The 12,434-nt window shown below is 42.4% G+C and overlaps 2 protein-coding genes across 3 annotated transcripts; one reads left to right on the forward strand and one right to left on the reverse strand.

The window, feature by feature from the left end:
• The first annotated feature begins 3,843 nt into the window (after nt 1–3,843).
• Nucleotides 3,844–6,076, forward strand: LOC117235018 (DNA-binding protein inhibitor ID-2). The gene has a single exon (XM_033496651.1). It carries the CDS (start codon nt 4,397–4,399, stop codon nt 4,778–4,780), a length of 384 nt encoding a protein of 127 aa, XP_033352542.1. The 5' UTR covers nt 3,844–4,396; the 3' UTR covers nt 4,781–6,076.
• Nucleotides 6,077–7,763: 1,687 nt separating this feature from the next.
• LOC117235017 (puromycin-sensitive aminopeptidase) lies at nt 7,764–11,956 on the reverse strand. 2 transcript variants are annotated; one of them, XM_033496649.1, is made up of 4 exons: nt 11,693–11,956; nt 11,082–11,326; nt 10,619–10,769; nt 7,764–10,496 (listed from the first exon to the last, which is right to left on the reverse strand). In XM_033496649.1, exons 1-4 carry the CDS (start codon nt 11,819–11,821, stop codon nt 8,418–8,420), a joined length of 2,604 nt encoding a protein of 867 aa, XP_033352540.1. In that variant the 5' UTR covers nt 11,822–11,956; the 3' UTR covers nt 7,764–8,417. The 2 variants fall into 2 exon arrangements, with proteins under 2 accessions (XP_033352540.1, XP_033352541.1); XM_033496650.1 differs by lacking the exon at nt 10,619–10,769 and adding an exon at nt 10,823–10,970.
• Nucleotides 11,957–12,434: the final 478 nt, after the last annotated feature.

Genomic DNA, 12,434 nt, shown 5'->3' on the forward strand with positions numbered 1-12,434 from the left:
TCTTTTTTGCTCGTCTCGCGCTCCACCGACAGCTAAACGGAACATCCGGCGCGCGTCGTCGTCTGCAGCTCCTCGATTAGCAAAAGCTCGCGAATTACGTATTTCTTCCACGTTTACCGTTAACTCCCATATTCTTCCTCTCGATCGACTCGACTCACGCCTTCGCTTTTAGCCGAATGGAAAATCGCGGCTTCCAACTCGGCCAACTATTCCGTGGTATCTAAAATCTTTATCACGACGAGATTTCACGCGCAATGAGGCGCGCTCCGTTACGCTTTGCATTTCCGATTATCACACTCGCATCTCTCTCAGCGTTCTCCGCTTTATACTCTCGCCGCGTGTTTCTCCTCGGCATAAACTTATTTTATCCGCTACAGCAGTATATTTTCTTCTTTCTCGTTCTTAGAAATTCTACTTTTCTATTTTTTTCTTTTTACCTGTTCGTCCAACATTCGACAAAGTTTGCTCGCGAAGATATTCAATCTTCTTCCTCGTTAGACATCGATGAAAAAACAGCTTTACCGTGAAGCAGCTTTCTCACGAAGATCTCATCCTTTTCCGATACTAGATAACGTTATCTTCTATCTGCAGAGTTTTAATTTTCTTTCTATAGGAGAATGTTACGCGTGCTTGTTACGCGAGATGCTTCGTAACTGCTAGCTTCGATGAGAAAGCGATTTATGCGAGAAAATGAGATGTAAACACGAATAAGATTTTGTATATAAATTTGTTTTAAAGATAGGAGATTTTGAATGTTTAATAGGTACGTGAGTATTCGAGTGTAACTGTGCTTGACAAATTTCATCGCGATGTGTCATACTCGTGCATCATTTTCGCTCGACGATCGAATGTAAACGTAAAAATGTTTTATCTGCTTGATTTTAACGTAAATATCGTTCATCTCTATTGAGAAATGTTAAAAACGTTTCCGAAATTCTAGAAATTTTCATCTTTTTCGACGTTCTTAACCGATAATGATTCGAGTGTACGAAAAAGTCAGAAGTATACCTAGTTCGTTGAAATTCTACAAACACCTCTACTATGTAAACGAGTTCTAAAATACACAGTAGCAGATGTGAACTTTGCTCTACATTTTGTATCATGTTCAACCCCGGGTTCTTTCGGTTCTTCACCGCCGCCGTGAACTTTGCACGGACATTCGCTACGTTCATAAACATAACCATGAGGCAAGCTGGCCCACAGCGAATTACACTCAAGTGCAAACGTACCTAAGCTTGATATATATTCATAAGCTTCGTATATATTCTGACACTAGAACCTTGTCAGCATTTTTCCTTGAGTTTTTTTTAGCTACCATAACGATTAACGAATTACTTCTTATTGAATTCCTTACCGAAGTTGAATATATTAAAAGATACAGGAAATAAACAACAAGTTCACGCTGTATGTACGTAATTTTGTGGGGATGAAATGATATTCGAGGCTGTTTCATTTAAAATCCCATGCATGGTGAAGTAATATCAGAGCAGCTACAGCGAAATAATCATTTTTACAAAAGTTTTATATCTGTCATATTCAAAAAAAGATACGATACTGTGACATATCAGTACATAAAGGTGCCAAAGAAGGGAACCCGAAGAAAGACAAAAATAGATACATTCGAAGTTCTAACATCAACGTTCCTCGTGTCATATATCCATTCTCTGTATATCATATAGGAACCTTCCTCGTATCCTCACCGCCGCGTTCGTGCAATCAGTACCGACTCACCCTACGAATCAGAGATCTCCCTCGCCTCCTCCTCCAACGCAATTTCACCGAGACGTCTCGTGGGACTCGTATCCGAAACGTAGCGCATAATAAAGGACTCCGCTCGCTGTGTGTCCGTAGCGCCGGACAACGGATGGGTTCTTGTCCCGGCGACCGGTAACGAGACGCCGAAGTAACCAGAGAGTCACGAGGAGCGAGAGCGAGATCGACGAACCGGCGATCGGAGGAAGACCACGAGAGCGTGGAGTCGTATGTATACGCGCTAGCACGCAAAGTCGAGAAGGCGAAAGAGTCTCGGCGCTGGGCACCTCGCGCACGTATACATATATGCGTGCACGTATATATAGATATGCTATACACGCGCGTACATATATAGAAAACCGTAGCCGGAATCATGGTGTACAGGTTGGCGGTGCACGGTGCCGCGAGAGCTCGTGAACCATGAGCATGCATGAGAGGACGGTGGTTGTCGTCGATGATGGTGGTAGTGAGACGACGCGAGTCGGTGATGGTGGTGGTAGCCGTGATGGCTAGTGGCTGGCGCCGCCGGACGTTCAACAATGGTCGTGTCTCCCCTTCCCCCCTCCCCGCGTCCGCGTACAGCCGCGCAGCTCTCCCACCCCTCCACCCGCGCCTAGAACCCTTAGCGCGCACCCCCTCCTACCCCGCTGCCACACCGCTCTGCCTTTGCCCCCTCCCCTCAAGCGCCGCCGCCACCAGTGTCCCTCTCGTCGTGGGCAGCTTTAGCTTTAGCGGCGTCGCCCTTCTCTTCCACGCCCGGCTTGTCCCGCCGACGCCTCTGGTCCCATGGTCGTCAAACACCCCCGACTACGGTTGGCTTCGAGCCGAACGATTTTCGCTGGAACAAGCTCCATGACCGGGGAGGAGGTGACGGAGATAGCGAGCAGGCGTCCAGCAGGAATTCCTGGCGGCGTTCCTGCTCGTGCCTTTCCGCGAATTATTCGTCGCCTCGGCTCACGATACGTGTACCCGTCCGCTTCTGTCGGATTTTCTTCCCTCTTTTCTCCTGTTTGTCTCGCCTCGTCCTTTTTCACTGCTTCTTCGGTTAGCTGCTGGCTACAGCTTGTGAATGGAATATAAGGGATGCCTTATAGGGGGTAACAGAACGTCGTTTGGAAGAATGACGAGATCGATGGTTTGGGAACGTGTTTGTACGTACAATATGGTGTTCGGTCGTGGTACAGGATTTTGGGTTATATAGAAGTTGTGTACACCTGGTATGGGTAAGGAAGTACGGTTGAAGTTCTTAGGTAGTTTGTATGACTTTGGGCTACATAATACGTATGCGATCATACCGCAGGAAATTAACCCGTGGAAAGAATATATTAATAGAAAATGATATATCATGTGACACATTTTATACGTTGCTATTTTGGTATTTCCGTACTGATTAAGGAAGCTGAATGTTTGCTTTGAATAGTAGCAATTGTTTCCATCGGTTGTTTAATAACTACCGTATTTGTAGCTGTACATTGACGAATAAATTAAATTTATGAAACGAACTACCTACGCGATATCCTGCCAATAGGTATATCCCTTTTTATTAAACTACGTACCAAGATAGATGGCGACAATTACAAGATCTAAAGTCTGAAACAAAAAGAAAAAAGGAAAAATTAGGTAAAAGAATCTTCAAATATAAATAAATATCAACATTCTTCTTTAATAAACCAATCTAGCCAGCATTAAGAACAAAGACCGATGCGACACGAATACCACTTTATACTTCGCAGTAAAATAATTTTTCTAAAGAAATCGACGCTCGGTTCACATGTACCGGCAAATAGCCCGCGCAATCGAGTACAGTGCAAACAAGATTATCGTCGATTACATTATCTCCGATCACAAATAGCGGCCATTTTTTTCAGTCGATCGAAAAGAAAGAGAAAGAAAAAAAAAAGAAATTACCTATGCATAAATATTTACCAAAAGTGCATATATAAATAGGTCAGATAACAATTCGTTTCGTGAGCGATTCGAATCCAACGCTATTTTATTCGGGCAGCGATTGCGCCGTATGGATAGTGGAGGCGTCGCGGGTAGAACGGTACCGGGTGGGGGAAAGCTATATAAGCGCGCAGGTGAGGGGCGGAGGCCAGTTGATTTCGATCCGTCGAGCGTAACGTGTACGTTACAAGGAGTACGCTGCACGCTCTTTTCTTGCGCACTCGTTGCGTTCGGAATAGTCATCAGAAAATTTCTCTTCTCGAATTAACAAACAGTTCGATCAAGGCGATGTTCAACGCGAGTGTAACTATCTTGCGATAACACAGACAGCCATAGAAATAGTGTGTGACGTTGGTGTTGTAAATCGTCAAACTTCACCGAAAGGAAAAAGGAGCGGCATACAAAAGTGGACGGAATTAGAAAGAAGAACGAAAGACCAAGATCGCGCGAGTCTCTACCGCTATCTCGTGCGCTTACTTTGGTGGGTTGGTTCGATCGATAAATACACGGGGTGCGTGCACTGGCGTCCGGCAGATAAGCAGCCGTATATTTCGGAAAGTGTGCTGCCCGATCGAATTAATCGACGACCCACATCTTTTTCGCCGCTTAACTGCTGACTGTGTGCCGTTTAGCGAGCGAACTCTCGCGTCGACTGAAAATCGACCAGAAGTAAGAAACACGCATATACGCGTACGACATGAAGGCGATGGTGGTAAGCCCAGTGGGCGGCAGAGTACCGCCAAGTCGAGGTGTTCTGCACAGCAGCCTGGGCATCAACGGAACTCGTCGTGACCTGGAAGCAGAAGAAGTGGCCGCTTACCTAACGAAGCTGAGATCCCTGGTGCCTGACATGCCGAGGAAACGGAAGTTATCCAAGCTCGAGGTTATCCAGAGGGTGATCGAGTACATCTGCGATCTTCAGACGACTCTGGAGGAAACGAACGTTCATCACGAATCCACCGTAGCGAAAACGACACCGAGGCAACCGTTGCAACCGTTGTTGAATGCCCCGACGACCGTCCCAACGACGACGACAACATCGTCAACATCCACGATCACCGGAATGGTCGCGGAACGGTGACCTGTATCGGCGAACGAGCTCCAGTGAGGTTCAGGTCGCTGCGAGCTTCTTGTCCTCGTGGGCTGACGGCTTGACCTCCGTGTTTCGACGTCGCGGGATTGTTCGAGTCATCTTCGGGGAGTTGAATCGAGAACTCGGCTCATTGTGGTAGCGTTTCACCGGAAGAACGTTGCTACAACCATGTTTTGTGCTCGTCTTCGACTGTATAGAGATTTCTTGAAGATTTCGAAGGTCCAGAAGGGAAACAGGGATGAAAGGTATCCTGATGTTCAGGTATTCGGGAGAAGAACGGGATTTTGTCGAGCGTTTCGAGAAAAGAGCGAGGACATCGAATAGGGATGCGCTCGACGTCTCGAGGCGGCGCGGCGCCTGAAGAGAAGAACGAAGACGACGTGAAAGAAGGACGACGAAGCGGGCCGATTACGGCCGATCTTAACTTCTTTCTTCGAGTAAAGATGTAAATACTTGTACATAGAACTCACCGCATTCCTCGCACGAGACCCCTTTTCTCATCTTTTAATCGATTCACTTCTTTTTTGATCCACCAAACTCTCTCCGCCTTCCGACCTCCCTTCTCCGATTCTTATAATCCTCTCCTAATCCGAACTGTGTTACACGTGTCTCGTTTCTCGATATCGCGAACGACGATCGCGTTGATCTTTTTTTTTTTTGTCATTCTCTTGTTACTTTGTTTCGTAGTTCCGAATTGTAACATATAGAAAGATCGTTTCTTCGCGTCGATTGATTTTATAATATTGCAACTATTCGTTTCGACAAGAAATTCCGATAGTTTAGTTCGAAATCTAGGAAATTTTTCTATAAATGTTCGTTTTAGAGGAACGAATGTATATTTAAGGATCGACGAAGATCGAAATCGAATTGATCACCTGCGTTTTAATTGTAAGTACCACCCCCTCGTCCGCAACCAGTCGTGAATGGATCGCCTTTCCTTTTCTTTCGTAGTTTTCGCGTGGAAGAGAAATGTTTATCATCGCGTTGATCAGAGCATGTATTATTTTGAACTCCCCCTTGTAGATAATAAAGCGAATTTATTTGTATTATGAATTATTACATTAATCGCAACGGTCGATTCTATATTATTATTATTATTATATTATATTATTATTACATGATTATCATTGTTATTGCTTTTCATATTATAATTTAGAAATTTTCTCCGTAATTATTGTATATTCGCGAAGACTGAAAGGCTGTAAAGTGTAAGTATATTTGATGTGCGAGTTGGTTATGCTCGCTCGCGCGCGAAATAAAATACAAACTGTGTCCATACGATTACTTTTGTGTATACTGTTTTCTCATCGACGATGATCCCTCCCCTTAACAGATTAGTTGATTAACAAAAAAAAAAAAAAAAGGATAAAAAATATCGTTTAAGCTGTAAAAAGCGTATAAAGAGGAAAATGCAACTTGTAATTTCAACTAATTATATCGTGAAATGTCTTTTTTCCTATAATGTAGAACAACGTTTGTCTTTATTTCGACTAATAATTACAAACAAAATTAGGACTGTTTCTATTTTTATGCTCGCCACTGTGCGCAACGCTGAGAAGAAATAAGAGAAGAGTCGTGTATTTATGTAAGTTGTTATCCAACAGAAAATCTCAGCCTTTCGAAGGATACTAAAGGTAAAAATATAACTTGACAATATATTTCCTTCTTCATAAATATAATGTTCCAAAGCACGCAGCCTTTTCGTAAAATATCGCCAATAAATTCATATATACCTTACTTTTGCCATTCTCCTCCAAGTTTTACCCTAAAAACTTCTAGCGATTACGCCAGCCCTTCTACCCGATCTCCAATCCGGGAGATCCATCTGATACCATAATCCTTTCACCCTCGGCCCAACGCATACATCACGCTAAATTGCCCAAGGCGTTCGAGTATAAAGTCTTAATCATCGATAAAACGATTCGAATAGGTGATATATCCCGCGCGTTCGTTCCTGCCAGCACAGGTGCCTATTACAAGAAATAGAATGGTCCAATAAAGGTTTCCTTGGTCGACGAGACGCAATGGAAAAGCCAACGAAGTTGTTGGCGAATAAGGTGTTCCGGGGACATTACCTCGAAAAAGGGACTGTTCCCGACAATCGAGCTCAACCCGTAACGATCCCCATCGGCAATTTCTTCTCGTTAGGTCGCTGCATCGCTTTCAACGATAAATCCGCGAGCGTCCCGTGGAACACGCGCGGGGTGGGCTGACTTAAATGGACACACGTGTACGTAATAATCCGTGCACACGTGCGAGGAGGAGGTGGCCCTTCGGATGGTCGTCCTCGTCGAGGCAAGGAGAGGACAGGGCTGGTAGTGGTCGCACGATGTATCGTTGTAGGAGTTCGCTAAGTTCCCGTATTGATCGTGTGTCCCCTGTCCCGGGTCGCGTGCGCGCTCCTGGGAACCTCGAGACCACGGAATACCCACGGGAACTGATTCCGTCCGAGCGCGTGTGCCCCCGGCCCGGCTAGCTCTCTCATCCCTTCGGCCACTCGAGTTTGCTTCGTATTCATACGGTGAGATGGGGAGGAAGCACCGTAGGGAGATAGAAAGAGAGAGATAAAGAGGGTGGCGAACGACTAGTCGACGCAAACCACCAGGCTGGATACACGCGTGTGTACGCGCTAATAAACGAAAGTGGAAGCTGACTCACGGCAGCACAACCCTCCTACGCGGGTTAAAAGAGCTGATCAATGCTGGGGATAAGGAGCGAACTCGTACTCCGCAACCGTCACCTTGCGAGCGTGTAACGACGCTTAAGTGACCGATATGACTTCTGCTCGCCCACGCGTGCTTCAATCACGAGATACCGAGGAGGCGGAGAGTTTCATAGGTTGGAGGCTTGAGGGGTGGATTCTGGTTGTTATAAATTTGATGATCAATAAAATGTGAATATGGTCGATCAAATGAAATTTTTAATACTGTTAAATATTAAGAACGGAGAAAGCTAATTGAATACGTAGTCGTAAAGATACAAGCGTAGAAGTATTTATTTCAATTTTCTCGGTTATAGTACGTGATATAAATGAGTTTCTGCAGCTACACGCTTGTTTTCTTTCTTTTTATTCATCTTGATTCACTCATTTTACTCATATTATAAAAGTGGTAAACACTAGTGCGCGGTTTTGAGACATCATGCTTATCGGGGAAAGAACTTACATCGTACGTGAATCATAAAACTGGGAAAGTAAATGCCAAAGAATATAATGCAGCAATTTAAAAAATGCCGTCGTCATTCGATAAAGTTCGGTAGTACGGACTGTAATATCTTCTCGTAACTCTTGTACATTCGTTTGAAAGAATTGCAACGAAATTTGCAACGAAACAACGAGCAACTATGCACGCAGTCGAGGTTCCTTTGAAGCAACTGTTGTATATGTGTACCCGTCTGTGTTTATGCATGTGTATATGTATGTCTGTAAAGGCGAATTCTACGATGTCGTGTGTTACAAGAGAATCCTTGTAATCTTCTCTTTTTCTCTAAATTGACTCGAAGCAACTCGTGTTTTATTTTTAATACGTTCGCAGGATGGCATACTGTAGCCCTTTAGATTTCCTATTGTATGAGAAATTGTAACAAGGTAAGGACAAGAACTCAAGATAAATAACTCATGGTACTACTAAACATGAGTGGTCAAGTATTCCTTGATAGAGTCTTTATCCCTGGCAAGCCATGCCGCGTTCAATCTGATGGATTCGGCGCTCTGTTGGACCGTTCTTTCGGTTCCCGGTGTCGGGTGGTTCTTGAAGAATTCCTCGACATCTTTGGCTCGTTCCTCGGTAACGAAATTCTCCGTAGTGAATTTCACCAATCTCGAAATCAAGAAACCGCCACCGTATCGATCGAGCAGGGTCTTCCAATTTTCCTTGAAAAAGTCCCAAGCCATCACGCGGCCTTTGTAAGTCATTGCCACCGACATGATAGCAAACACTGTGTCCTGAGCTCTAACTTCGTCGCTCATAGCGAAATCTAGAACCTTTGCCAACAAGGTTTCATCTTTGATCGCACCTAGCGCTCTCAATATTCTGTCTTTCTCTTCGTGCAAATCTGCCTCTCGATAAAGCCTCAGCATGGTTTCATAAGTGTCGGCATCGCCAACAGAGAGTACAGCCCTGTAAACAGGGCTGCGTAAATCGGCAGCGAGTAGCGTGATGCCAGAAACGTGCAACTCAAATCTCTTTTTCGCTTCTTGTATAGTATCCTCGTCGTTCAATGCTGCCATACGACCTAGAACAAGGGATCGTAGAAGGGTGTCCAGATGACATTCATTAGGTTTAGGATCCCAGCCTAGTTTGTTGGTGATGTCGCGCATCAAGTTACGTCCAAACGCTTTGAACGAATCCTCAAAATCCAAGTGAGACACGAGAACTCCGATTTTTCCTAGGCTATTGACTATACTAGACCATACAGTGAAATTGTCTTCATGTTGAAACGCTTGCATAAGTTGAAGTACTTCTACAGTAGAAGCATGACCAGCTTGTACCATAGCAAATAAATCGTCCAATAGACCCAGTCTATCTAAGGGAGGTAACGCGTGATCTTTGACAGCCGGTAACAAGAGAGACAATGCTTCTGGGCTATAGTGAGTCCTGTAGAAACCGATTGTTCCAGGGTTGATCTTTACCCAGTGATCTTCAGGAACATTTTTGACTCGAAACTCTTTCGTCTTCTCGTCGAACAAAGCCTTAAGTACACACTCCTCTGGATTCTTCGACGTACTTATGCTAATTGGTATGATCCACAAACTGTTTCCGGTATCCACGGAACCATCAGCTAGGAATCTTTCCTGAGACAGAGACAGAATTCGATCATTGCCTTCTTGACGATGTTGAACTCTGACAACAGGGAATCCTTGCTGCTCGGTCCAAGTGGACATCACGCTGCGTACGTCCTTATTGCTGGCTTCCTCCAGAGCGTCCCAAAGATCTCCAGTTTCTGCATTGGCGTAGCTGTGCTTTTTCAAGTAGAGATTCATACCTTTTCGAAAATCGTCGTCTCCAATGTAGGAATGCAACATTCGAATAACACATGCCCCTTTATTGTAGGAAATGTCATCAAAAATCTCATCGATTTCAGAAGGGTGACCGACTGGTACCTCGATCGGATGACTATTCTTTAAAGCGTCAAGCTCTAATGCTCTGATGTACGTGTCTGTCACAAATTGAGTCCAAATATCGTATTCGGGAAACAGATGGGCAACGCATAAGAATTCCACAAATGAAGCGTATCCTTCGTTTAACCATAAATGCGTCCACCATTCCATGGTTACGAGATTTCCAAACCATTGATGCGCCAGTTCGTGCGCTACGACTAAAGCGATCCACTGTTTCCGCACGGCGGACGTGTTTTGTGGATCTACTAGAAGACAAGTTTCTCGATATGTAACTAAACCCCAATTTTCCATAGCTCCGGATGAGAAATCAGCAATCGCGATAAGATCAATTTTTGGGAGTGGATAAGCAATTCCAAAGTAGGTTTTATAATATGGCAGTACTTTTGTCGCTACTTCCAACGCGAACTGTCCTTGTTCTTTCTTCGATTTCGGGGTGTACACGCGTACTAGTACACCATCGCTCGATTTGTCTTCTATGTAATCGAATTCACCAACTACCACTGCTACTAAATATGTCGACATGATTGGTGTCCTTTCAAATACTAAAGTCTCGACCGATTCATTCGTTACCTTGCTTTTAATAGGCTAAAACAAATAAATAAATATTTCTTCTAAAATTATGTATATGTTTAATAATATTAATGTTTATTTAAAAAAGAAAACAAAAGAAAAAATAAATAAAACCACATGTGCTAGGCGCTGCTTACCATATTGGAAAGTGCTGTAAGACCTGACGGTACATTTAGAGTAATATCAAACGTGGCTTTGTGTGCTGGTTCATCCCAGCATGGGAAGCAACGTCTAGCATCTGTTGGCTCGAATTGAGTTACAGCTGCATGTTCAACAGTTCCATTGGTCCTGCAAACACATAAAAGATCCTTGTTATTTTAAAAATGCCAATCATTGCTTACCATATTTGATAAACCAACAAGTGACATATCACGAGGAAGCACAAGTTGTATAGTAAAATTAGCTTTTAATGATGGTTCATCCCAACAGGGAAAAAGTCTACGAGCTGATGTAGGACATAAATAAGTTACAGCATAGTACTTATTTTGTCTACAAAATGTTAAATTCTTATAATAAATGATAAAAAAAATGTATAACTCTTATAATAAAATAAATATTTGATAGAATCACATTATTATAATTCTATACAAATTGTAGTACCCAATGTATTTGCTTCTATAGAAACCCTTCATTTTATCATTAATTTCCCCAACAAATTCCAAGCTCAAGTATCCACTTCTACCCATTGGTAATTTTTCTTCAAATACCAAAGTGGCTGTTTCTTCGGGTGAGCAAACTTCAATTTGTTTTGTTGGAATAACTTTTCCATCATTATCATTAAAAATTACGCTCTTTATATCAATGTCCAATGAATTTAAAACGATAGTGTCTGTAGACGATTTGACCTGCAAATATTAAAAAATCATAATTAATAAAGTGACAATAAAATTAAAAGAACGTAACATTTAACATCTTGGCATAAAACATCAAATCAAATATCTTTCATATGACTATCTTATCATGTTCTACTTTTAGTAATCATACACATTTTCAGAATTTTAAGGACAGATAAAGCAAGATAAGAAAAATGCCTTCAAATTTACTGTCATTCAAGGTTATATTAGAATTTGTTTTATATATAGCGTATAAATTTTGTGGTTATGTTTGCCATATGGTCAACATTTTTTGTTCTATCATTCAAATTACAAATTTACTAGGAGCCACGTGAATAATTAATATGCCAATGAGTGATCTAGATTGACTGAGCTTACGTCAATGTGCACATCCTCCTTGCCGTCGAAAACAAAAGTTTTCAGATTCGGTGACAAAACGATATTATAGTGGTAAGGCTGAACATCTATGGGCAGCCGACGAAATGGCTTTTTTTCTACACTTGACATCGCTCGATGTTGAACCGCGATTCGAAAAATCCTTAAATATCGAAATGTCTTAAAACCCGTTTTGAGCTTTTCCTTTTTGCCGACTCACAACGCGAAAGTATGCACTAACACGCAACGCCTCAAACCATCGCAGACGCATGCGCAATATGCATGCTATACACAAAGATGCGAATAAAAATGGAACTATAACTGTTAAAAAGAACAAATCACGTGCTCTGATGTCGCCATGGACATAAACGCGCAAATTTTGATTTTAATCCATATCCTATACTCGCACTAAAAATTTCAGTGTTACTGTTTTATTCCAACTATATTAATTTTTAATTCTTTAATATTATAATTTTCCTATTTTCATTGAAAACAAGTCATTGTTTCACTTTTTACTTGACTTAAATGTAAATATTTTGTAAAATTGTTTAATTAACTGTACCCGCGCGTCCGTACTTGAAGTGAATTGAATTAGAAAAAGATATAAGTTGCATAATTTAGGTACAGCTAGAATAAACGGTTAACGCTTGCCTATGATTATATAATATACAGAAAGGAATATTATACTAGGAACTTGTTTAGGTATATTTTACAGTAATGGAAAGTAGATTTTAAATTAGCCGAG

This window comes from Bombus vosnesenskii, unplaced genomic scaffold, assembly GCF_011952255.1.
Source record: "Bombus vosnesenskii isolate JDL3184/JDL3185 unplaced genomic scaffold, Bvos_JDL3184-5_v1.1 scf7180000013314, whole genome shotgun sequence".
Taxonomy (NCBI): Eukaryota; Metazoa; Arthropoda; class Insecta; order Hymenoptera; family Apidae; genus Bombus; species Bombus vosnesenskii.